This window comes from Melospiza melodia, chromosome 4, assembly GCF_035770615.1.
Source record: "Melospiza melodia melodia isolate bMelMel2 chromosome 4, bMelMel2.pri, whole genome shotgun sequence".
NCBI classification, from domain to species: domain Eukaryota; kingdom Metazoa; phylum Chordata; class Aves; order Passeriformes; family Passerellidae; genus Melospiza; species Melospiza melodia.
The window spans coordinates 7,985,301-8,012,111 of record NC_086197.1 but is presented as its reverse complement, the minus strand read 5'-3'; the positions used below and the strand labels follow the sequence as shown (position 1 = coordinate 8,012,111).

General features: G+C 43.7%; 1 protein-coding gene across 1 annotated transcript in view; it reads right to left on the bottom strand.

Moving 5' to 3' along the window:
* Positions 1-26,811, bottom strand: part of ELAPOR2 (endosome-lysosome associated apoptosis and autophagy regulator family member 2) — a 101,824-nt gene that overhangs the window by 43,010 nt on the left and 32,003 nt on the right. The window contains exon 2 of the mRNA XM_063153775.1: positions 6,670-6,790. Within this exon, the coding sequence (XP_063009845.1) occupies positions 6,670-6,790 (121 nt within the window). The remainder of the gene's footprint in view (positions 1-6,669; positions 6,791-26,811) is intronic.

Here is a 26,811-nt window from a genome sequence, read left to right as displayed (position 1 = left end):
TTTTCCCTTTTTTAATTACATTTTGTACACAACCAAGGTGAAGAATTCATCAAAAGACACTAAGGCCAGCCTTTCTCCTCATAAACTCAGTACACACAACAACATGCAGCTCCCAGTAACTCTTCCTCAGAGAAGAGAATCAAATTCTGAGGGTTCAGTGCAAACTTTTCAGCTTTTTAAACTATTTACCTATTTTGTTTTGAATCTCTCCTTCAAAAAGTTAACAATGTGACTCCTTTTGCAAAGACAGAGTCTTGCTCATGCACAGAGTAAAAATTCTGGAAAAAATACTTGTAAAACTGGGGTATGTCACATGGAAATGCCATGAAATCTAGCCTCAAGCTTCAGCCCAGGTGAGAAACCTAATAGCATCAGTAAGACTCACACCTGACTGGAGTCAGGAACATGAATTAGCAGGGATGCTCAAAGAGGAACAGGAATAAACCTGCTCAAGTGCTTTGCTAAATCACAGCCTTTCAATAGCAACTCTCAAACTGTGCTGTGCACACCCCTGCTAGCTGAACAGCTTTGCTCCATGGCAGCCCTGCATTAATGTGTGTGTGCACACAAAATTTGCAGATGCCTCCTGACTCCAGGGGAGTTAGGAGCAGGCCCAGTTCTTACATGCTTGGGATATCCAACTTTACCAAAGACTGAGAGAACATCAAACTCAAAACCTTCATTTAAGTTTTCTGTTATGAAAGAAAAATGCTAAAACTCTTTCTGATCACTTAAATTGCCCTAAAGGGTTATAAAGTGAACAGCCTCAAAAAGGTCATTTTGCCTAATTGAGTCTGCAATTAGCAGGAAGATCCCTATCTCCTCCTGTGGTATCCTGGGAGCAGATTACACATGTTAGAATACACTCAGCAAACACAGCTCAGTAGCAATAAATCAGGTCAAATTCTGCTCTCAGACTCCATAAGGCCCATTGTAATTGAGGACAGTCTATTTTCTGAAGTCGGTGGAGCTTTTCACATTTCTCATTTGCTACAGGCTCACACCAATATCTTCAAAACTGAAGCACATTTCTGATATCAAAGAAGTTGCTCCCACTTTAGTGGCACCAGGTGAAGGTGCACTTTGCTAAGCAGAGCCACAGAATCATTGAGGTTGGAAAAGACCTAAAGCATCCAGAAAAAAAGATCTATAAGCATCAAGTCCAACCTTAACCCAACACTGCCAACCCCAGCAATAAGCCATGTCCCCAGTTGCCACATCTACATGGTTTTTCAACACTTGGCAAGGATGGTGATTCCACCACCTCCCTGGGCATCCTGTTCCAATAATATGATCAAGTTCTATATTATCAACTCTTTTTTTGTCTCTTTTCTTAAGAAATCTTCCTGATTACAACTGGCATTTTGATGCTGACTATAATAATGACCCTATCAGCTCTTGAACACAGTAAATCCAGCTCCTTTAAAAATGCTCCATTATTTTCACTATAATTTCTTTATTATGCTCACAGCACTACAAAATGAGCAGACATTTATGAGGTAAGGAGATAAGGTACAACCTATTCTTATCTAGGACGGCAAAAAAGAACTAATATTCTGTGGAATAAGAGAGATAATATATTAAGATGGTACGAGGTCAAAATGTGAACCCTTTCAGCTCTTTTTTAGCAAAAAATTCTGCTCAGAGATGAGAAAAGGGAAGGGAAGGGAAGGGAAGGGAAGGGAAGGGAAGGGAAGGGAAGGGAAGGGAAGGGAAGGGAAGGGAAGGGAAGGGAAGGGAAGGGAAGGGAAGGGAAGGGAAGGGAAGGGAAGGGAAGGGAAGGGAAGGGAAGGGAAGGGAAGGGAAGGGAAGGGAAGGGAAGGGAAGGGAAGGGAAGGGAAGGGAAGGGAAGGGAAGGGAAGGGAAGGGAAGGGAAGGGAAGGGAAGGGAAGGGAAGGGAAGGGAAGGGAAGGGAAGGGAAGGGAAGGGAAGCTCCAAATTCAGAGTCTGGACTGTAAATCATGCAGCATATGGTCAGGCTGGCAGAAGAGCCTGATGGTGGCCACAGAAACAGACTGCAGTGCAGTGTCAGCAGGAGCACCATGCCAAGTGCTGCTCCCAGTGCCAAATCCCAAAGAGTCCCCCCATTAAACACTGCCTACACCCCCACACCAAAGCAAAGGGCTCTCAGAGATCCCAGCCATCAGGGGGTGCAGGAAAGGGCCTAGCCCTAAAGGAAGCTGCTCCCGGGGACTGCCATCAATATTTTCCATTTAAAAAGCCAAGCAATTGCCCTGATGGCAGTGATCCTTATCAGCTAAATTCCCTTCCTGCTATCAGACTCATGGAGGGATCAGAGAGAGATCTGTGGTAATTAAAAATGAAGGAGATCAAATTAGTAAAGCACATTCCCAACTGTCAGGAGTGATTCAGAGGTCTGGATTCTGCAGAAGGAGGATCTCTGTCTGCCACTCCCACCTCCCTGTATGTACCCGACCTCCAGAACAGTATTGGGAAGATGCCCAGAGGGGATACCTTAAATGGGAAGCAGAGGAGAGCCAGAATAGCTCTAGGAGTAATAAATATTACCTTTTCCCTGGCCAAAATCTTTCTGGACTTTTAATGCATCTCTTCACAGGAACCCTTGCAACCATGATGTGGCAGCATCAAAAAATGTGATTCAGCTCTGAACAAACAGAAACCTGAGAGAGGTGCCCAAGCAGTCTGGTGTGGCCATGACACAGGTGACACAGCTGTGGCCAGTCCCACAGAAGTACCACACCATGCGCACAGGCTGCAGGGCCTCAAAGTGGTGATGGCTGCAGCCCCACAGAGCAAGGAGAACAGAAAAAAACAGAGGGGAGTGAAATACAGAACAGGGCATGCTGCAACTGCAGAGTTGCTACTGCAGCTTCCCTCACATATCTGGGTCACTGCTTAGCAGGACTTCCTACAGCACCACAAAAATCTCTCATGTGAGCCTCCTCCTTCCTTCCCACCTACATGGGAGAGGTGTGGAGGGCAGGAGGGCAGCAGGAGGGAAAATGGATCATTGTGCTGCTCTGTGCTCATGGAAAGAAAAAAAACATTAAAATCCTTCTCCTGGGAAGCAGGTCACAAAGCAGTCAAAATATGATAGCCCTGGCTGCTGAGGACACTGTCTGCTCTGCAGGTGAGCTGTGCTGATGAAGTTTCTGAAGACACAAAAACGGGGTAGAATCCTGGCAGGTTTTGGAGCCTACAGCAGTTTCAGGGAATGCTGAGGCTGTGCTCAGCAGGACACAGTCAGCTGTGATTTGCAGGTCACTGTGTGCTCCAAAATGCAGCAGAGCACAGAGACACCCAAGGTAATTTGAAATGGTTTCATCCAAATGAGAAGCAGTAAAACACAACATCCTGAACACGAGCACATCGCGGGACACCGACTGAGCTCTGATGCCACAGTCCAATTGCTCCAGATATGGGAAGCACCTGAGCTAACACATTTTTAGCAATCTCAAGTGTCTTTCCACTCCACTGGAGGCCACAGTCTAGACGTATTTACAAAGCAGAAGACATTTAACATATTGTTATGCCATCTTTCACATTTCTAGTTCAGACACAACTTAAAGAGAGCGACTGCTGAGCATTTGGAAGAAGGAGAGGTTGGCACAGTATTCTCAGGATTCAAAATTAATGACAGACTGCACATCACTTCTCTTTTCAGGGAGCAGTAAAGACCAGTGGCAGATATTCCCAACCAGCAGCATTTCTGAGTAGATGGAAACAACTGCAAACATTGTGAAGTCAGCAGTGATTGCAGATGTGCTCCAAAAGAATAACTTTCTCATAGAGATTCCCTCATACCACTGTGTCCACTAAGGGCTCTACTAACCCCAAGGAAACAATAAAAAAAACATGGTAAGAACTCATGCTATTTCACAATTGCAACTGCTATACAAGTGCAACCCTCTCTTAAAGGCAGAGACATTGTTGGCCACAGGGTATCTCAGGACTAATAGATGCTGAACACAACTTCTGAAGATAGCAGACCTCTGGAAGGGGGAAACTGGAAGCTGGAAATTGTCCTACCCAGAGTGATTTTACTGTAGGCCCTGATTCTGCAGGTTGAAGGACCAAGAAGAAACCCAAGGGGACTCCAGGATTCTACCAAATGCCAGAAGGAGCCCAGTTCCTATGTCCTGGCATAGGGTAGGACTTGAAAGATGTAGGAGAATCTGAATAAATTTGTAGAATGTCCAGAAAGACTCAGCTCAGAGGATATGGCATAGTTCTGGCATTTCTTCATAGACCTTGGGATAAAATAGCACCAGGCCTGAGAGAAGGAATGCTTCTCAAAGAGCCAATAATGTGAGTTGTGTGCAAACCCAGGCCAAGCCTGCAGCACAAATCTCACTCTGCACACAATCCACAAAGAACATGACTTGTAGAAGCCTCAGACACAGAACCTTTTGTTTTCCTTAGGCTGCAGAAATTCATGCTTTTAGAGTAAGATGTCCTTGGTACAGCTGCTGCATTGTCAGGTGAGACAGAAGCCACCAGCTTAGAGAATGTGACAAGGAGGTATCTGTCAGCACCTTCAACACAATTCATCATCAACAACAGACCCCACGTGCAAACTCCAGAGATTTGTGGGGCAGTCACTTTTCAAAAGCTGCCTCTCCCAGTTTATCCCACCCACTGGAGAATGGACTGTCAGCCAAACTCTCTGCTGGTTAAAATATTTTACAGCAAAAATCACTACGTTAACCAAGCTGAATGTGAAAGGTGTTCCCCACACATTCCCACAGTGACTGACTGCTTTTGACAGATTCATGTTTTCAGGCTGAAAGATTGGTTGTTCTTTAAGCAAAAGGTGAAAGACTAAGAGATGAGAAAACCTAAAATTACTTTTGCCATCAGAACATAGCCAGACAGCCCCTGCTGCCAGTTAATTTACTACACACAGAAAGAAAATATACAACTCCAAGAGCCCAGGGAGATGGGATCTGAGGGGTTCAGTAAAAAAGTCAAACATCTGATTGCTTCTCAAACCAGCTGAATTGCCATGGGATTTAACAGCAACACTACAAGGAGAAGAGTTTTCCAGTATATTTAACAGAATCCTGTATTTTGGTGTATAATATCAGAGCCCATCTCCCAGGAAAAGTTTTCACCTTGTCTAGCAGGGGCCAGATATTGAAAAGCCAGATTCATCTATTGTTATAAACCAGCTGAATTCTCATTGGAATTGATTTAAGACCAGAAACAGGCACAAACAATAGAAGATGGAGAGGGAAGCGAACCATTTGTCAAGATCTGTAGCAGAAAGTTGAGGATAGTGTAATATTGTTGGACTTAAACCATTTATCACAAGATTTAAGAAGAAATAATGTATGTCACAAAAAAAATAGTTATACCTATGTCCTCCAGGGTACACCAAAGTGGTTGTGCAGCAGAAGAAATAAAACTATCAGCTCCTTTATAGTGCAGGCAGCAAAAAGTGATAGGCTTGAAGTATAACAAGGGAGATTCAACAGCAGAAAAATCTTTAACAGGAGGGAAAATGAAAAGAACTAAATATATGAGCAAATATCTGGAGCGCTTCTGGGCTCTTCATCACAAGAGGTGCCTGAAAACAGCCTGGCCAAACATCAGCCATGAATGACAGTCATTGCTACTACAGCTATTTGGGCTGGAGGGTGAATTATGGGATCACCTGAGGTGCTTCTCAGGTCTAGATTTCTGTAATTGAAAAAGCCCATCCTAAGGATATACAGAGATTCCACATTTAAAACCTTGGAAACTAAATCCAAATACCAGGAATGACACATTCTCAAATGCTGCTTGGAAGCAGTCAGAAACCTTCCAGTGATCAACACTGCTACAGAAAACATTTATGCACCTCACACTGGAACACAGAGAAATGAAAATAAACCTTTAGAGGAGCAGAGTCAGAAGTGAGTAAATCTGACATCTGCTGCAATAGAACTGAAAAGACATAGCCATTGTTCATCCTGTTTGTCAGATACAATAATTTATACCCTCTGGTATAAATTACTGCTAGGATCTTTTGTGGAGAGAATTGCTGGAGCAAGGAAGTGTGATGGGAAAGAGCATTCAGACTGGGGAGCAATGAAACAGTGAGGGATGTGTTTGCAGAGCAGCACTTTGTTTATATCCCCCAGATGCAAAAAAGTGTTTCAACATTAAAAAAATGCAGAACCAAGTGATATGAAAACACTCCAAATTGTTAAAAAAATGCATAAATAAATAAAAATGCAGGAGATTTATCATAAAAATAACTGAGGCGAATAAGACATTTACCATTCTTTATGCATTCAGTTTACGAATTAGCTAAATAACGGAAATAATGAGAATGTGGACAGGAAATAATGAGAATGTGGACACTATACAGCTTGAACAATATATAGCAAATATAGTTTGAGCACTGGTGGTCACCATTTTGACTGGAGAGCTGCAGGGCAGCTCAAGACAAGCAACCACAGCTCTTCAGGGGGTGCTGTCAGAGATGTGTCTGTGAATCAGCATACAAGGGTACCTGCAGCAGACAGTGCCTTTCATGGATACACTGCGCAGACAATCCCTGCTCCACATCTCCAGCAGACAGAAAGCTGGCTTGGAGGGAAAGGACAGCTCAGGGAAACTGGGGACATCAGTGACAACCTTACAAATGTAAACAGCACAAAAAAGCAGTAACAGTCTGTAAAATGAGAAGTCACAACATACTGCATTCCTTCCCTCTCACGGGGTCAGGTAGTCCAGAGCACTCCACGGCCGGGTTGGGGACAGCCACCCTCCACCTGGAGCCACTGCTGTCGCACTCCGTGTACTCGAAGTGGTAATCTGTCTGCAAGCAACCACAAAGAGGTTCAGTTTCATCATAACATTTGCATATTAAGCTCATTAATCAAGGCTGGGATTAGCAAGCTCAGTTGTAATTAAACCAGAGAGGAAGTGGCTGGTGTGGAACACAGTGTGCAGCTGTGATGATTGCCGTGTCTCATCACAGAGCAAGCGTGGCTCTCATCAGGTGCTGTGCAGCACAAATGCTGGGGCAGAAGGAGGGATTTGACAAAGCACTTGATAGACAGGAGGCAGATGCCCCTGGAATTTTTTTCCCAGTCTCTTAGAGTAGGATTGATGGAAAATTTCTGTCCATCACAGTATCTGATCTACAGCAGCCAAGGAGGTTTCCTCTTTGATCAATGGATGAAGCCACACTTGAGCACAAGTCATCCCTTGATAGGCTGAATGTGTAAGATGGATGGAAGCATTCCTCCTGCAAGTGCCTTTCCCTCTTTGTCAGTTTAAGAGGAATCCCAGGCAAATAAGGGCAGATAACCCCAGTATTGGGCTACCTGAAAATGTCATCCAGGGTCAGCTCTGAGGAGCACCTCAAGGCAGAATTGTGGTGCAAGGGGAGATCAGTCCCATGGTCTCTGGGGCTGAGATAAGCCCTGGGCAGACTCAGTGAAATAGAGTAAGAAATTTCCTAGTTAGCTAGGAAAGAATATTAGCTATTTGTCTTATTAATAGTATTGATTCAGATCCCACATATAATCTAGACTTACATTTAATTACATTTTTTGTTTTGTGTTTATAGCTCTGTTTTCAAATTCATAGCTCAGAAGTTTGTGATTAAAATAAACTTCAGCAACATCTCATTTTTCAGTCAGTTTGGGTGGAGCTGGCAAAAAGGGTAAATAACCTCCTTCAGAAGGAACAGACCCATGTTCAAATAACATGCAAGCTTCATAAGACGGTTTCATATAGGCAAAGCCACCTCCAGCTCCCTCTGCAGTTAAACAAAGTAAAATATTGCTTCTAGTTTAGGGCAAATTTGAAAGATGTACCAAATTTGGGCTCATATGCCTATTTCATACACCTGTTGCAGAGGGGGACAAGGAGACAAAACATCCTAGAAACACTTCTTTCTCCCCACTGGCTACAGAGGAAAACTAGCCAGTTAATTTGGATGGAGTCTTCTCCATCTCCTCAGGGGAACCCCACCTCCAACACTGCACATCTCTTCCTGGCCCATGAAAGCACCACCTAAAACCATGGTAATGAGAAAATTTAGCCACCAGCTCAATATTTGAGAAGTTTTGGGACAGCCTGGAGGGATGATCCATAAAGTCTGGTGGGTTCCTTTCAGTTTATCTGTCTTTCCCAGGCAGGACTGGCCATGAGCCCAGGAGGGGAGGCCGTGGCTGTGTCTGCAGCCCCGGGCACAACAGCTTTGGGCTGCAGACACAGAGCTCTCCAACAAGAGCTCTCCAGCTGCTGCAGCTCACTCTGACTGCAGCAATCCCCACCCAAGGGGCAGCAGAAATCTGCCTTCCTGCCATGACTGCAGACATCAGGCCCTAATTCTGCTGCCCTAGGAGGAGCAGCTCTGTGCACACAGGGATTATTTTGGGGGCAATCTTCTCCTGTTCCTTTCCTTGCAACTGACATTGCGATGGAGCAGAAGAAGGGGGAGCAGGTGGGTAAGAGTGGATCCATGCTGGCTCTGATGCAGATTGGTTAATTCCTGCAAATATTCAGCTGACTCACATGAAGAAGACTTGCAATGTTGCTGGACTTAAATCACAATATTTAAGAAGAAATAATATACATCACAAAAAAATAGTTATACCTATGTCCTCCAGGGTACACCAAAAGTGGTTGTGCAGCAGAAGAAATAACACACTCTCAAATGATGCTTGCAAGCAGTCAGAAACCTGCCAGTGATCAACGCTGCTACAGAAAACATTTATGTACCTCACACTGGAACACAAGGATATTTTGGGGGCAATCTTTGCCTGTTCCTTTCCTTGCAACTAACATTGTACATGATAGAGCAGAAGAAAGGGGAGAAGGTGGATAAGAGTGGATCCATGCTGGCTCTGATATAAATTGGTTAATTCCTGCAAATATTCAGCTGACTCACATGGAGAAGAGTTGCAATTCTCCTCATTTACTTGCAGAAAAACAAACAATTCTGAGTTTAATACTTCTCCTACTGTTACCATAGCTCTCCAGAGATATTCAGATGTTAATAAAGTTCTACCTAAACATCATTAAAGCCTTTGCTATTTTGCATCCAGGTGCAAATAATAATCTGATTTCTCTGGAATTAATATGCTCATGGCTGAATAATTATCTTTGTAGCTCAACCAATGCTTTAGAATCCTAACTTGCAGCACAGTGGAAAGGAAAACTATTTGTCTCAAAAAAACCAAACCCATACCAACACAGGAAATATGATAAAACACACTGCCAACTCTACAAATATACTCAATTATAATATGTATTTTCCCCCTTCATCTCATTATGCAATCTTTCAGGAATACATTGAAAAAATATTCCTGAATCATCTCAGTATAAAATCTGCCACAAGGCAAGCAGAATACACAAATGTAATAGATTCATCTCCTAGTTCATATGATATAACAAAAAAAATGTGCCTATTAAATTAAATATGCAAGACTGGAGTGAAGCAAAAAAAAGGATATTGAAGTGCTCTGACTCTGACTTACTTTCAGATCCATTTTCTATTTAATATCAGATTTTAAAAAAATTACAGCAAGCAGTTTGGAGTCAACAATGCAGGCTGCTCTCATAGCCACCTTCTCAAAGCATACTTCAGTGACATTGAGCCAGCAATGCAATCCCTCTGCAGCCAAAGCAGTCCCAAAAGTGGGGCAGCTGTGAGGGGCACATCAAGTAGTTCAGAAACGTCCCCTCTAATGGCTGGATAACTGTCAACTATCAACAGGGATTCAAAATTCAGGACACTAACAAAAATTATTAAGAATAAAGGGTATCTGCTCTCCTTCCATGTTCAGGCAGCTAAATTAAGTTTCCATCCCTCCATGGAAAACTCTCCAGCTTTAACCAGTCAGGTGAGGTTCCTGGAGAGATGGACCCAATACATGTCATTCCCTCTCATCATCCCATCCCTGGGTGCAGCTGTGTCCACAGAGGAGCCACAGGACTCAAAATGTTTGTATAGCAGAACAAGAGGTCTGTGTGGTCTCTTTCCATCACTTTTCCCTGTACTATGCTCAGTTCCCTTGTGGATGAGTGGTCAGAGTGGGGTTTTTTATTTGTTTGTTTTCTATCTGATTTTCAACTCAGCTTTGTGTCTGAAAACCTCTCTATAGACATGGCATTTATCTGATAAGTGACTGTATTCAGGACTCTTCAAACTCACTTTTGCCTTTGGTTGTGCACACATGCATAGCTCCGAAGATCTCTGCCAGCTACCAATGCTATTCTCTTAAAATCAGAGAATGACAGAATGGTCTAGGCTGGAACATTAAAGATCATATAGTTCCAACCTTCCTGCAAAGAATCTGCAAAAAAATAAATTGCCCAGAGAAACTGTAGATACCTCATCCATGAAAGTGTTTGAGACCAGGCTGGATGGGGCTTTGAGCAACCTAGAATAGTGGAAGATGCCCCTGTGTTGTCTTATACGTTAAAAGTTATCATTATAGCATAAGGATTCCATATCATCTTTCATGACTCCTTGATATTTCTCATAGGCAGCTCCTCTAAGCACTGACTGCTCCTGGTCCTCACAGCAGCCATCTGACTCCAGTTCCCACCAATCCACTCTTTTATAACACTCTTCTGATTGCCTACAGGTGTGGCCTGTTAACATCAGGCCTGCTCCTAATCTTTAGTAACTGGCTCAGCTGCAACTCTTTAGGGGATAAGATTACACTCTACATCATCTTCATTTACCCATACTGTATCCCCCTACACCCCTGCCCATGGCACAGGGTTTGGCATGAGATGTTTAAGGTTCCTTCCCAACACAAACCATTCTGTGATTCCATGATTCTATGAAGCAAACACTGAGGCCCAGCTTTATCCATATTCAATAACCAGAATACATTTGTGCTGCCTCACAGGCAGGGCAGCAGCTCACAGCTTCAGCTTTAAATTCACCAGCCTGGCTCCTCATGGTGGGTGAATGTGACTGCAGGAGCCCCTGGTTCAGCTGCATGATCCTGCACCTCCAACTGCTTCCACAGCCATGGTGATGTCCTCAGCACCCAGCACAGCTCAGGTCCATCCCTGTAAGCTGCAGCACCCACAGCTTCCATCACACACAGTGTTTGCAGGAATGTTTACTGGGAATTGCCCTTTAATGCTGCTTACAGGGCTCACAGCCTCTAATCTGCCTCAGGAGTTTGAACTCCCAAATATAGAAGGCTGACCATGGAGCCACCACAGCACCGTGGGACACTTACAACACCTCCTTTGGTCCTCGTGGAAAAATGCCATTATGTTGGGATTTCCTCATGGAATCATAGAATGGCTTGTATTGAAAGGAACATTAAAGATTGTCTACTTCCAACCCCATGACAGCAAACTGTCTTCACCTACCAGTTCTCTGAAGTTAATTTCATGGCAAATCCATTGCCAGATGTTATCTGTTGCCACCTACTACTCTGGCTTTGCTTTCAATATTTTTTCCCACTATCATCCACTCATACAGTATCTTTACATTTGGCCACAGGCCTGTTTTAACTGTAATTCTGACTCTGTTTTATCACTTTTCTGCACTTGGCCTTCTTCTAAATATGTCACTCCTCCAATTCAACTATAATTTCCTATATAGCATTTCCTATTTTATTGATCATAATTCCTAGGGTTTGGCAAAACCAGTTTGAATTTCAGACCAAAAGAGGAAGTTTCCATTGGAAAGTGTCTCTCAGGAAAAAATCAACAGCATCCCACACAGGGTTAAACTTGGAAAAAATGCAATTTTCTAAATGGAAAATTGATGCTGTTCCAAGAAATCGCTCAGGATCAATGTGTAGTCCTCAGCATTAAATTTCAAATGAAAGGTTAATAGTAACCTGAAAAAATGCTACCAAAAATAGGCATCTGCATTTGCTTTACCCTGTGCTGAATTTTGCTTTATTGTTCTTGGAGAATTAGTGAAATCACATCAGCAGCACCATGCAAAGCTGTAATGAGAAACTCTCTGACCTACACATGCTCTCTTTGAAGGACACCCTGCACAAAAAGAAGCCCTTGTGCATGCACATGACGTCAAAGAGGTGGTGCACTGGTCACAGCCCCGCCAGGGGGAGGAAAACGGGACAGAATGTTTCCAGCACCCTCTGCTCCAAGCCCATCAATATGGGATCGATGGTGCGGGCCTGGCATCCCTGCACCCATCCTGTGAGAGCTCCAGCTGAGATCTCCTGGCTCCCTGGGGCTCCCACACCTCCTGCCCTGCAGCCCTTCCCCAGCTCCAGCCCACCAGGAGCAAGGTGTGTGCCACCCCGTGTCCCTGCAGCCCCACTGCCCCCACCTCATCCAATTCTTGCCTTCACTTTAAGCGGTACCAAGGTCCCTCTGTGCCCAGCTCCCCAGGCACAGTGCATGTGGTGTTAGATGTTTCCAGACCTCTACATCTGAGTCAGACATCTCACAGTCCTCCACAGGAGCTGACTGACACAGGCATTTCCAGGGCACAGATCCTCTGTCTTAAAGTAAATTACTATTTCAGGGCATTTCTGAAACTCCACAAGTATTGTTTTCTTCTCCACTGACTGGAGAGCTTTCTTCCAGACAACCCCCACAGCAATGAGCTTTCTCCATAACAAAGAGCAACATCTCTTCAGTGCTCTTCCTATTTTTCTGTACCAATTTCTTCATTCCTGCCTTTCACATAGACAGGAGATGCCTTGCATGCCTTCCACTTAATTAGAAATGATGAGCAGAGAGGGCACAAGACCTTACAACCAGTTCCCAATGCACTGAACCCTCAGACTGCGCAGAAAACACTGGATGAAGCCCAGGAGCAAAGAGCATTTGCCATATCTGTTATGGAACACAATAGCAAAAACCTCCTGCAATTTAACAGCTTGCTCTACTCCTGTTGTTTTCCAACCACAGACATCCCTGAGTCAAATAAAAAAAAAAACAAACAAACAAACAAAAAAAACCCACAAAAAACTAACAAACAGAGGAGAGAAAAAGAAAAAAAAAGAAAAAGAAAGAAAAAGAAAGAGAAAGAGAAAAAGAAAAAGAAAAAGAAAAAGAAAAAGAAAAAGAAAAAGAAAAAGAAAAAGAAAAAGAAAAAGAAAAAGAAAAAGAAAAAGAAAGAGAAAAAGAAAAAGACTTTTCTATGCTACCTGGCCAATATTACTAACCAAAACCTCTCCAGAGGTTGTTACTCCTTCCCTGAACGTGGACTTCTTGTTCCACTGATACTTCTGCTTAACCCGATTAACTGCACACAATGCTATTAAAAGACACTGCTTGCCAAAAGGGGCATCCATAATCTTTGCAGACCTCTGTGCTGTCTATATTTACATGTACAATAGGGATTAGTTGGGTATTTATTTAAAAAAAACCTCAACCCTCCTCACAAATAAAAGCCTCTTTTAAGGAAAGAATGGCTACAGGCAGAGATAAGGAGGGAACCCAACCTCACTGAGCACTGCTGTGATTCCCCCCAGACAAATCTCAATGAAAATGAGTCAACATTTTCACTTCCCTGCTACACCAGGAAATGTCACCCCAAAAGACAGCAGATGCAGGGAAATGGCATTCTCCCTGCATGGCTGTTTCCCAAGTCTGGCATCCATAGCACTAGCACACTCAGGGATGATGCTTTCAACACTCTGAGACATCTCCAGAGCTTTCAAGGGCTGCTTATCAGTCACTTCCAACTCCGGCCTTGAAAAGGAGAAGCAAGTTCCCATTTCTTGTTAGTTTTGAGCTTCTAGCCCCTCTTCCTCTTTTACCATGCTCATTATTTGTAATTCTATCCCAAATATCTCTCCTGCCCCTCTGTGCTCCTACCACCCAGCCCATGAGGAAGCAACAGACCCCTGAGTCAGTAGGCTGTCACATCACTCCTGCAGACCTAATGCCCAGCTCTACACCTCCCCAACATGAGCACATTCCCCTTTAATCTCCTTTGAAATTACTTATATCAGTGATTTTCAGCTGAAAATTTGAGCCAGGTTTTCATTTATTCCTAAATCCCCAAATTCCTAAAGACATTTACGTGTATTCCACCACATTTCTCTTTTCTGGACCCCTAATTCATTTGAGGCTGTTTTGGCAGTAAGAATCCCAGACCTAATTGCATTACTTAGAACTTCACAAGGCAGCTGCATATATTCAGACTTTCTCAAAATCAGGCTATTTGCATCTTGAATCTAATTCATGCACCAGGTTTCAATCACCAGAAGCTGAGGTTGGAACACTGCCAAAGCCATCTGCAAATTAAAGATGAACTGAAGAGGTTTACTGAATGAAAGCCAGAATTCAGCAAAAATATATCATCAATATTTGCAAGGAATCAGAATAAATGACATTTCACTAAGTTTTTATGAAACCTATTTGAATGTAAACCAGAATTCTAACCCAAATGTGTTAAAATAGATGTCCAGTTGTCCTAGGCCAGTGAGAAGAGTGACCTAGAGTGGACAGATGTCTGCAGAATGATGGGTGAAGTTCAGAGAGCCATGAGCAGCTCTGTCAGCAGGAGGAAGACAGGGACAGTCCTTAGCAATGTTTACAAACAACAACTGATAAAGAAGTGTTTGGATTAATATAGTGCCCTATAGGGGGACAGAACATAGGTAAATAAAGGTACTATAGAAAGTATTCCTGCCCGCTAAAGAATTGCAGCTGGGTTAATTATTAAAGATTAGCAGCAGGCCTGATTTTAACAGGCCACAGCTGTAGCCAATAAGAAGAGTGTTATAAAAGAGTGGATTGGGTGGCTGAGGGGAACTGCAGTCAGGTGGCTGCTGTGAGGACAAGGAAGAGTCAGTGCCAGGAGGAGATGCCTACGAGAAATGTCAAGGCGGTACAAAACTCTAGCAATATGGAACCTTTGTGATGTTATGATAATAGAACTCTTGCACTGTAATGACAATGGTGTCCCACTGGAAATGAAAAAGGCATTCAGCTCTCACCCTAACCAGGCCAAAGGACTTCCTTTGCTCTTGGTGAACCTGCTGCAGCATGGGATGAAGACCACCAGGGAGATAACCAGGAGGTGGTTCCAGCGCATCCCAGATGTTCAGAGTAGGACACAGGAACTACATCCATTTCTCCCTCCACACCTGGAGTTTGTACAGACTCCTTTCCATACAGGTACCTGAGTTAGGTGGGACAAGTCCTTGCTGTTCCCTCCTGCTGCACCCAGCTGGCACCTGCTGGGCTGCCACAGACATTCTGAATTTGCTGGGCTGCCATGGACATTCTGAATGTGCTGGTGCAGCCTCTGAACAGCTCCCAGTCCACCGCTCACCTGAGCCTCCCAGAGAGGCTTGTCATAGAAATCATGTGCTATTACTACAGCAAGGTTTTAAATTAAGAATATCAGAGGTAGAAGGGCATTTCAGAAACTATTTAGTCCATGTTCTTGCCCCCCACACCTAAACCATTCCTGACAGAAGTTTGCCTAACCTTTTAGCAACCTCCCAGTGACGGATATTGCCCAGCTCTGCAGGGTGAAGCTCACAGTTATTGGCTCAATAAAACGATGCTAATGCACTCAGAGCATTCATCAGGCAGCTAATGAAGCAGATATCATCAGCCAGGGAGCTGAGCAGAAGAGCTGGAAGAAATATCTAGGCTGGAGAGTTTATTTGTTGAAAAGTACAGCCCTAAAGATACCATTTCAGCATATAAAGAGATTCAGAGAGCATGGCTGGCCCCAAAGGCTGGCTGCATCCCTCCAAGAAATCACATTTACTATGCTGTACAATTCTATATATTTAGTACATTGTGACAGTGTTCACAGGGATCTTAAGATGAGGGAAGAGATGAGGATCTGACTCCATGTCTAAGAAGGCTGATTTATTATTTTATGATATATATTATATTAAAACTAAACTAAAAGAATAGAATAAAGGATTTCATCAGAAGGCTATCTAACAATAGAATAGGAAGGAATGATAACAAAGGTTTGTGGCTCAGACTCTCTGTCCGAGCCAGCTGACTGTGATTGGCCATTAATTAGAAACAACCACATGAGACCAATCACAGATCCACCTGCTGCATTCCACAGCAGCAGATGATCATTGTTCACATTTTGTTCCTGAGGCCTCACAGCTTCTTAGGAGGAAAAATCCTAAGGAAAGGATTTTTCATTAAAAATGTCTGTGACAAGTACATGATTAGTTGAACATAGTTTCTTAAGGACAGTGAATTCCCATGTAACAACATCAACTTCAAGAAACTGCAGGGCTGTGCTCTGAGCAGTTCTTCTCTTGGCTGTCAGGGACCCTCCCTCTGGCTGGAATCAGGGGAGATTTCTGCAGCCTCACAGGGCAGCAGCCAGGCCAGAGACTGTCATCTTCCAGCAGAGATGGTGCTTCCTCACTCTGACACTTCTGCAGCCTTTGCCAAATCCCTTTCAGCAGCAGTCTAGTAATGGCTAGGAGAGTTCTTATTATCATTACCTTATTTTTCTTTTCAGGGACCATTTTCAGTCTGAAAAGGTCAGGTCAGCCAGCAGCCCTTTGACTATGAGAAATTCATTTTTCTTTTAAATAAAACTTCACCAAAAAATATCTGCAGCCCAACCCCAGCCATCTTTGAAAGTGTCTGGGATTATTTGTTTTTGCAATCTGCAGAAACAAGTAGCCTCTAGTAAAACACTGTCTCTTTCATCCAGGGCCTTATCTGTTGCCCAGTTAAGTCAATAAAAGATATCCATTCACTTCAAAGGACAACAGGATGAGCCACAGTTAACCAGCTCATGTACTCATCACCCTGATGTTGTTTTAATAACAGGTAATGGTCACTGTCATCCTTGAAAGTGAAGCTCTAGAGAAGGCAAAACCCTTCTTCTCTTTTAAAATAATCCCATTGAATTTCAGGGAAGGAGATACCAAACAGAGAATTCTACAGGATGGCACAAAAAGGCCCTCAAAAAGGTTATTTTCAGCCAAACTGCATTTGCAGAGGCATATCCAGTGATGGCTTAATAAGCTAATAAGAAGTGTTGAGCAGTTTGCCTGCCCCAAACCACATTTTTCTTTTCCTTTGTGTCAGCACTAAATCTAAAAGGAAGCTGATCCATCATAAAGTAATTTTTTCTCCTAGTTTTCAGCAGAAGAGCTCCCTGCAGACTGTGTCAGCACTGCTGTGGACACAGGCAGGAGTGGCAATGGATGGCCAAGGCAGAAAGATGGACAGAGGAAGAAAAGCATTTTGAGTCAGGAAAAGGACTGACCTATTGGTCACACAGACCTAGACTGCATTAAATTGGTGATGAAACTACTCCTTGATCCTGATGTCTTCTTTCCCAGCTTCCACAGCTTTATTATTCAAGGGTTTGGGTCTCTCAGGCATGACAGAACATTTTAATGAATATGGAAATTAACACAGTCTCTAGGGATACATATTTCCAAAGCCACTCAGTAGAATTTCCAAATGCATATTCTGGTTCTTAGCAAGAAAGCCTCACAAATCTTCATCAAAGAGAGACTTTTTAATGCCAGTCAGACCATAGAAAATTGAGAGTTAAGAGAATAAGCTTTGTGCTTTAACTGCATCTTTGGTGAAATTCTGATTCCTGTTTCAAAACCTCCTATCCCCGCTTTACAGAAAGCAACTTGCAGGGAAGCCATCAAGAAGAAATTCAGACATGATGATGCACATTTGCATTGTATCTTAAGGCCTAAAATATTCTTTTCCTAAAGGAGAAAGGAGGAGTTAAACCTCCCACCCTGCTCCATTGTCCCCCCCATAGCTGACTTGGGTGATTTGGAGATGGGGGAGTGAGGGTGTAACACATCTCAGATAAAGCATGAGATGGATGTAGCAAATGGCACCTTGTAAAAATGGCAGGAGACATCAAATCCTCTGGCAAACAGGGCTGGGTCTCCTTCACAGGAAGATTATCATGGGCCAGGGGTTTAAATCCTACTTCTTCATCAGCTGCTGGCTTGCTTGAGGAGTACCAGAGAAGTGTTCACTCACCTGCCTTTCAAGTATAATCTCATTTGGCACACCTGGAGATGATATATTTCTCTGCAAATTATTCTGGGAACCAGACCACTTTGTATTGTCTTACCTAATGCCAAATACTGAGACAGGTCAGGAGTGGAATCCAGAAGCTGAGTCCTTAAACAGATAATAAATGTCTTATCCACAGGCAAAGAGCAAAACCACAAACCAGATTTGAATTTACTAATGCAATTCCACAGTATTTTGCCCACTGTCTGCATGGTTTCTGGGAAATGGAAAGCTTGGAGCACTTATTTTCTTTACATTTAAGACTCTGTAATAGGCCAGTCACAAGTGCAATAAATAGGATAGTTCTGCCAGGAGAAAGCTTATAAAAACAGCAGGTTAATAACATGTTCTCTACCTCTGGCAGGTCATTCCACATATAAGAGCCACCAAAAGCACCTACCAGAAAGAGGGAATAAGAAGTGATATAGCATGGCACAGAAAGCAGCAGAAGTTTCCCACTCCAGTTACCTACCATCACATCCCTGTCATCATCTGTCTCAAGAAGTCCCATCCCTGTGCTGAAGGAATACTTCCTGCAAGCACTGGCTTTTGGCTTCCACTGCTCAGAACTATGGAAAACAGTGCTGATTAATGTCTTTGGAGTATATTTGGTTTAGAATAGAATGCCAGTCAAATAAGAGCAGTTCAAGCATCAGGAAAAACACTTGAACTCAGGTGGGACCTGCTGCCATGACTGGATTGAGGAGCTCCACCTCATCAGAAAACTTTTTATAATATCCATACCTGTATGTCCTAAAATACCACCAAACTTTTCAGCTGAAAGTTATAAAGTTAGCTGTCTCAAGGGCAACACAACTTTCTCAGGTCACAAATAAATTTAAATGATGGTATAAAACTGCCTGGCTTGTTTCCAACAGAGAGGATAGAAGAGAAATGAGACAGACGTGTCCAATATCCAGAGATTCCGCTGGGAGGAAAATCTGCTAGACATGATCAATTAATTCATTGTAATGAAGAACACTGTAACCTGCTATCAATCATTTTTGTCCTGTGCTTTGTATCACATGGATTTCTAATATATGCACATGCCAGGGGACCTGGAAGAATGTTACTCAGCGTGTCTTTCAACTGGCTTTTTTAGCTGTAAATCATGGGATTATTTGTTAACAAGTCGGGGATGTGTTAACAATCTGATGACATTTCATGTACGACTCTTGTCTAGGTAAAGCCTCCAAGGTGCACTAAATGCAAGCAAATAAAAAAACCAGTCACCTTTAATGAATGTGTGGGCACATACACACCTGCTTGTGCATTTCTCTATGCACACATAGCAACTCACACAAGGATAATTCTGTCATCATTTAACCCATCTCCCTTTGGCTGATAAAATTTGGTACAGCTCTGCTGCCTGCAGAGCCACACTGACTTACACCCACGGAGACTCCAGCGTCTTGTTTATCTTTTAACAGAATGACAAAAGGTTGTCAAAGTAACACACAGGTCTTGGGGGAAGTTTGGGGTACCTGACCATTGCTCCATGAGAGCCCCTGATGGTGCAGCCACAACCAAAACATCTTGGCTCTGCTCTTGAGCCCTTCCAGCAATGACAGCTAATTAGGTGGTGCAGAATTAACTTTCATCTTCCACCTGTGTGCTGGTGGTGACTAATTGCATTCACAGAATGAATCAGTTCACCATAGCAAATACACCAATAAATCCCAGCATGGACAAGCAGGAGAAGATGCTCTAAGGATGGGATTGACCTCACCAGAACATGGATGGACAGAGCAAGGTCTTGATGTCTTCCCCCACATTTGAATCAAAAACTGCTCTGAGAAAGAGCTCCTGTCATGGCACAACACCTTGCTGCAGGTGGAGCCCTGGGCACAAATGCTGCTCCCTTCCAGGGTCCCACCATGGCTCCTTGGGGTCTGTGGCATGGGCACATCAAGGCAATGCCCACAGTGCTGTGAAGGAAGATAGCAGCAAACTTCTGCCTTCTCTGCTTGCTAACACCCACTGAAATCTTGCGGCTAAATCCACGGCTGTATTTCCTCACGGGATTCAAAACCCTATTTATTTTATCCCCTCCCTCCCCAGATGCTTTTAAGTTGTGTTACATATCACTGAAGTGCTGGTGCTCTGGGAGGAATATTAACATCAAATACAAATATAGGCATTACAACCAAAGCCATCTGTTCCTTTCTGTTGATTACAAATCTATTCTCCTCTCCCAGAGCTACTCCAGCCTCGTGATCTCTCCAGCAGCCTCTGTCTCTGCAGCACCCCAACAAATTGCAAATATACAGACTCCATTCCAATTAACCTCTACACAGGTTCAGACCAGCCACAAGGGATTGTCAGGAGCAAGGAAACAAGCATCTAGAGCTGGATAGAAAATATCCCCATGGACACTGGGAGGGAAACATATGGAGGCAATGCAGTTTCCCATTCATAGCACTATGAGTGCTTCACCTCAGCTGCTGGAGACAAACCTGTGGCTCTGGTAAGATAAAAATCACAGCTCAGGAAAAGCACAGTTGCCAGCAGACCACCCTAACCTGGCCTGAGACAAGAGCAGGTATTTGCAGAGCGGATACAGATGCCCCAGGAATACAGGAGGAACAATATATAACTTGGGACAAATCATGAAGGCATTCAGACCCACATGAAAATCCAGGAACAACCAAAGGCTCCTCCCTTTCCTTTAAGGACTGTGACCTAAAGCTCCAGCTAAAACAGCTGCAGTAATATTTCCCCACAAGCTCCACATAATCCCTTTCTCCCCTTTCATTATTTCTACTTCCTATTTCTATCCATAACTCCCATGGGAAAAGGTCACAAAAGATTTGGATGGAAATACCCTTCAGCAAGCGGAGCGGGAAACACGATTTACAACCCTTTTCCTGGGGCAATGACAATCCTCCTCCCTCTCCCGTGACATCAGAGATTCCAGTGAGAATTTTCCCTGCATCCTTGCCAAGCCAGCTCAGCCTGATCCTTGCAGCAAGGAGCAGATGCCAGACTCCCCTGTTGTCCCAGTTCCCTTGGCCAGCCCCCAGCACGGGGGTTGGAGCTGCCCCAGGCAGTAACAATAGCTCAGGAAAGCTGTTTGCTCCCTCAGTTCCTTTTCAGGTAGCGTGGAGAAATGGAGCCAAAAGCCAGCAAACAGAAGTTCAATCAATTTAGGCTGAAAATAGAAGCAAGACCGTGCTGACTGCCACGACAGAGCACAGCGAGGGCTGCCCGGGCTTGAGTGAACACAGAGCTGAAAGAGGTGTCGTGTTTGCTCCTGGGGCTGCAGGATTTGCATGTGACTCCCTCTGAGATTATCAGCAGTTTCATTGCATAAGGAAGTAAATAATCAGGGATTTACAGAAGAGTAGGCTCAGGCTTGCTGCACTGCTCCAAGACAGATCCGCAGTCGGGCTCCACATCCCTGCCATGCAGCAGGGAGGGAGTTGCACACCCTAACATCAAAATCTACAAGAAACAACCAAAAGCACCAAAGGCAAAATTCAAAGCAATTTTGAAATTGTAAGAATAGAACAAACCTATGCCTCTCCCCAAAGCATCACCTGAGGCCAGTGTATGAAGGAAGACTATTCCCTACTCAAGTCAGTCTCCATTAAGCAAAAGTTTTCCCAGCACGCTGCAAGTTCAGCACATGAGCTCTGAACCAGTTTCAATAAGCTTGCTGCAAATTCATGTCCAAAGCAGGATCTGTCTGCAGGGGTTCATATTCCTACCCTAACTGGAAAATCTGAATTCTGAGGTAGTGTTGACACCCAGTGAAATGGGTGAGAACAGCCCTGATATCCACACCTGCTCTGTAGTGCTCTTCTCAGCTCTAGATCTAAGATCTGAAATCAGAGTCTATTAAAAAAACCCTGATAATTCACTGTTTAACTTACATCTGCTTACTTGTGACACAGAACATTGAAGCAAGCTTGGGTGCTCTGGTAATTTTATCCTCAGAGCATCTTTCCAACACAGAACCACAAAATCATTTGGATTGGAAATGATCTTAAAAATCACCTACTTCCAACCTCCCTGCCATGGGCAGGGATGCCACACGCTAGACGAGGCTGCTCAAAGCCCCATCCCACGTGGCCTTGAACACTTTCAATAAAAACAAGTGTTCTTATACCAAATGTAATTCTGCCCAGGAGCTAAAAGCCAGGACATTTAGGTCCTTATTTGTAAAAGGCACAAAAGAGCTTTGCTCCTATCCAGGCACCTGTTACAACAGCAGCTGGGCTCTTCACCAGCTTGGAATCGTGTCCCAAGTGCTGTGGCAAGTGGCACACAAGAAGATCAAATGCAGGTCTGCTGAGGGTCAAAAGACTGGATCAAACTCTTTGCTAAGAGCTTTCTAAATCTGCAGTGTTGATCCTGCCTGAGGCACTGCTGGAAGGAAGCTGCTTTCGCCGTGGGAGGAAATCTCGCAGCAGCCCTGCCATGGCAATTCCAGAGAGCACTTCTGCAGAGCTTCAAAAAGCAACAAAATAGGAACATTTAGCCCCACTTTTACAATTCTGCACAGCTTTCTTGATAATCCATCTGTTTTCTTGCCAAGGAAAGCTCATCACATAGAATCAGGGGCACAGGGTTCTCCAGCCAATCTGGCAGGTGGTGCTGCCCAACCTGAGCAAACAGGCTGAACAGGCTGCCCCTCTGCAGGCACAGCCTGTGGTGCTGTGCCAGGCCACCAGCACCATCCATCTTCTGCCAGCCAGCCCCAGAGAGCCAGCACAAGGTTAATGTAGTCAAGGTGCAAAAAAAAAAAAAAAGAAATAAAGGGTAATAATACATTGAAAGGACACGTGCATATAGAACAGCTAATTTCCCAATACTGTGAACTCTGCATTTCTCAGGCTAGTGCTGGCACAGGTTCCCACAGCCTCCTCCCACCCCTGACCACAGTGTACTTTGCAAGCTCTCAAGCTTTAAGCAAGGTTCAACATTGAAGGAAGAGCAGTGGAAATTAAGAGATGAAATTAAGAGATGTTATATGGGCATGGCGTGATTATATTTTGAAGTGGCAACCAAACATATTTTTAGTTGGCTACTAAAATCAGAATTAAGAACAGCTATAGCATAATTACATTTCCATTCTTCCCCACAAACTGCACTTATTTCAACAGTATCAAATCTGTCCTGAGCTGGGAGTCTGGAAGTTTGCTGTCCTCATTTAAAAGAGTCTAAATGTCTCTTTTGGGTGTCCAAGGAGAGAGGTGGGGCCTCCAGAGGATGGTACCTGTCATCCCAGAGGAGTCCCTGCCACCTGAGAGTCTTTAAGCTGAAACCACTCAGGATGTCAAAGTCATTCACCCTGAAGGCTGGAAGGAAGGAGGGGAGGAGGAGGAAGGGTTTGAGTTGTGGGGTTTGCTCAGATGAAAAGCAAAGGATATTTCATTCTGAAATACTCGTGCAACAGGAGATAGTCTGCTTTCCAGACAAAAGTGTGCTTGTCAAAATGCATTAGAAAACATTCCCTTCAATGTGGAAGACTGCAAATCCCACCCAGAATAGCATATGCTTCTAAGGCAAAAGAAAAAAAGGAAATAAAAAGGCACAAAACCAACCCAGTGGACATTTTCCCTCATTTGAAATAATGCAGACATCAGATTTTTTCAGGACTCAGAATACAACCACAGCACAACCCACAGAACCCAGCCAAAGCTTTATCACATCAGATGGAGACAGCCTCAGCACTAATTAATTGTAACACCAGTGCAGAGATAACCCAAATCAATGTGAATTAAGGGTCTCCTGCAGCACACAGGCAGACTCCAGGGATAAAGCAGCCCTGACAAAGCCACTCCATCCCTTCCCAACATACCACCTTCCCTGTGCCTATCCCCCTGCAATGTCCTATTGTCACTGTCATATTTTCTGAAAAATCCCTTCGCCAGGATTTCTTCTCCTGGGAAGCTGAGAAGCCTCTGAGAAAAATTAAAACAAGAATTATCTGATTGCTTCTCCTGTGTTTGCTGCTTTGGGATGTGGTTTGGACATTGTTTACCAACTGGTCATTGTTTGATTGGTTTCATGTGAATTGTTTTTACTTAATGACCAATAACCATCAGCTGTGTTGGACTCTGAGGAGTCAGTCACGAGGTTTTCATTATCATTCTTATTAAACCTTCTGTCTGTATCCTTTCTCTTTCTTCAGTGTAGTTTTAGTACAGCAGGATAGGATAGGATAGGATAGGATAGGATAGGATAGGATAGAATAGAATAGAATAGAATAGAATAGAATAGAATAGAATAGAATAGAATAGAATAGAATAGAATAGAATAGAATAGAATAGAATAGAATAATAAATCAGCCTTCTGAGAACATGGAGTCAGATTCTCATCTCTCACCTTGTCCTGGGAACCTCTGCAAACTCAACATCCTATAATATTTATTCATAACCTGACACACACCAAACAACTGGCTGCCTAATGCCATAATTCAAGGTTTGTAATGAAACATCATAATTGTCTGCTCATCTCAACCACAGCAAATCAATATACAACTATGCACCATCAGGCACAGAGACAGGGAAATAATTATGAATCTTCCACCACTGGCTGAGTATTTCACACACACACAGACAGACATAGAAGCAAAGGCAGCAAATCTCAGTTACAGCCTTTCTACCCACCTGACACCTCCAGCAGGGCTGGAAAATCCGACACAAGGGATGGCAAAGTCAGCGAGGCATTCTGGGGCTTTCCTGAAGAAAATAACCAGGGGGTTCTGCAGGAAACCCCCAGTGAAGAATCCTGGGGATTTCCTGCAGAAGTATTACCTTTACATCCATGGAATCCATAAAGAGCAGGAATTAACTGCTTAATCAAATCCCTAATGAGCAATGCCAGAGCCCCTAACTCACAACTGCCTCCTGTGAAGATCTGTGACCATTTTAAGCAGTTTTGCTTCTGTAGGCTTTTACCTCCAGCCTCTACAAAAGCTTTCCAATTAAAAGGCTGAAAGATATTTTTAAAAATACATAAACACAAGCGATAAGCAAAAAGTCACATGTTGGCAGGTTATCTCAACAGGAATGAGGTTGCTTTCCTTTCCAAAAAAGTTATTCCCTCTTCTGTGTTGTCCTTTCTGTGAGAGATGCCTGAGTGAAGCAAACTGCTACAGCCAAGTTTCATATCCCAGGAAAAGTGTTCTCTCTGATGGAATACCCTGAGAAGCAGTGAGCCACAGCTGCTCTGTCAGGAGCCATTATGATGAAGGATTACCAGCACAGGCCATCTGCCCGAGCTTGGGGGTTTGCTTTGCTTTTTGGTTTTGTTTTTTACTGTATGATGCTGCAGTAAATCAGGACAAAATTAAACCCAGGAGAGGCTGATCCCATTGGGGTTGAGCTGCCCCTGGAGCACCACTATCAGCACTCCACCATCCAAGGATATTAAAATAGAAAACACCCCTGAACAATGATTCAGCACGATATGAACTGATCGGCCAGCGTTTCTTTGTTAAAAACACAGTGCCAAACTGAAAGGGGGACTAAATCAATAGCCACAATCCAGGCTACATTAATTCCAAATCCCTTTCACTGTGCAAACACATTACAGTGATTCACAGAGACAGCCTCAAAGAAACAAGCGCCTCTGCGTTATTACACAGCAAAATGTAAGGGGGAGTCACGTGGCAGAAAAATGATGGCATTAGGGATTTAACTGGCCCTTATGGATGAAAAAGCAAACGAGGAAGGGCAGGGCTGTCAGCAAGCAGCAGAAGCCAGGCCAGAGGAGAAGCTCTGAGATGTTTTCCCCATGTTGGCAGAGTAACAGGGCTGCTTGCTGGGTGTGAAAGCCATGGCCAGGAAGCAGAATCACAGAGGGATGCAGGGGTCAGGTCCTCCTTGTGGAGACCAAAGGGCCATAGGATAGCAAAGGTGGGTGATGGGTGCCCTGCAGAGTGAAGGAGAAAGGTGTAATACCAGGATTATCTTTGTATTTAAAGCAAGGAAGCACTTTAAGGTACCTGGTGAAGAGGCGCAACCTGACAGGGCAAATCACAGAGGTGCAACAACAGCAACCCTCTATCAGTGCAACAGAGTGGGAGATGTCCTCATCCCACTCACAGAGAGGACAGAGAAAATGCTGTTCATTGCCTGAGACCAGTGATGAATGCACACTGGAGGACAGTGATGCACATCCTGATGCCTTTTCCTTTCTTATTGGAAAGGATGAAGGTTTGACAAGAAAGTCTCACAGATGTGTGTGCTTAGCAGAAAGATTTTTAAATGTAGAGTCTGATGAAGGAATAGAGATGGGAGCAAGTTTTGATATAGAAGAAAAGAATTGCTGAGCCAGTCTTATTGGAAGACCAAGAAGCCAAAGGGTGTGTTAGTTAGAAGGGGTTTTTATGACTTTGAGCAAAGGATAAACCCACCTCAAACAAGAAGATGTATTTACCAAGCAGAAAGATAGCACAGGCAAACAAGTCAGCAAAGCTGCAAGTAGAAAAAAGGTCTCAGAATTTTCCACTGCAAGAAAACTGAAAATCAACTTCTAGCTTAAACTGTAATGTACTAACTTTTAGTGATTGGAGAATAGTAACATGAATATGGTAATTATAGTATCTATGATAGGCTATAGATAAAAGTTAAGGTACAGATTGGTTCTACTGCATTAAGATGCTCAGCAAAGAAAAGTATAGAATGCATTGTAACCAAATCCAAAGGGTCTGGAGCTGACAGCTGCAGGCACAGGCTCTGCCACCCATGACCCTGGACTGCTGTAACTCTTGGATGTAATAAACTGCATTTTGGAGAGCCCCTGGAGTCCCACATCCCTCATTCTGGCTCCTACGCTTTCTGCCATTCACTCCAGCTGTGCAACTGTGGAACCCAGCACACTGCAGACACACAGACAATTCCCATCCTCACCTTC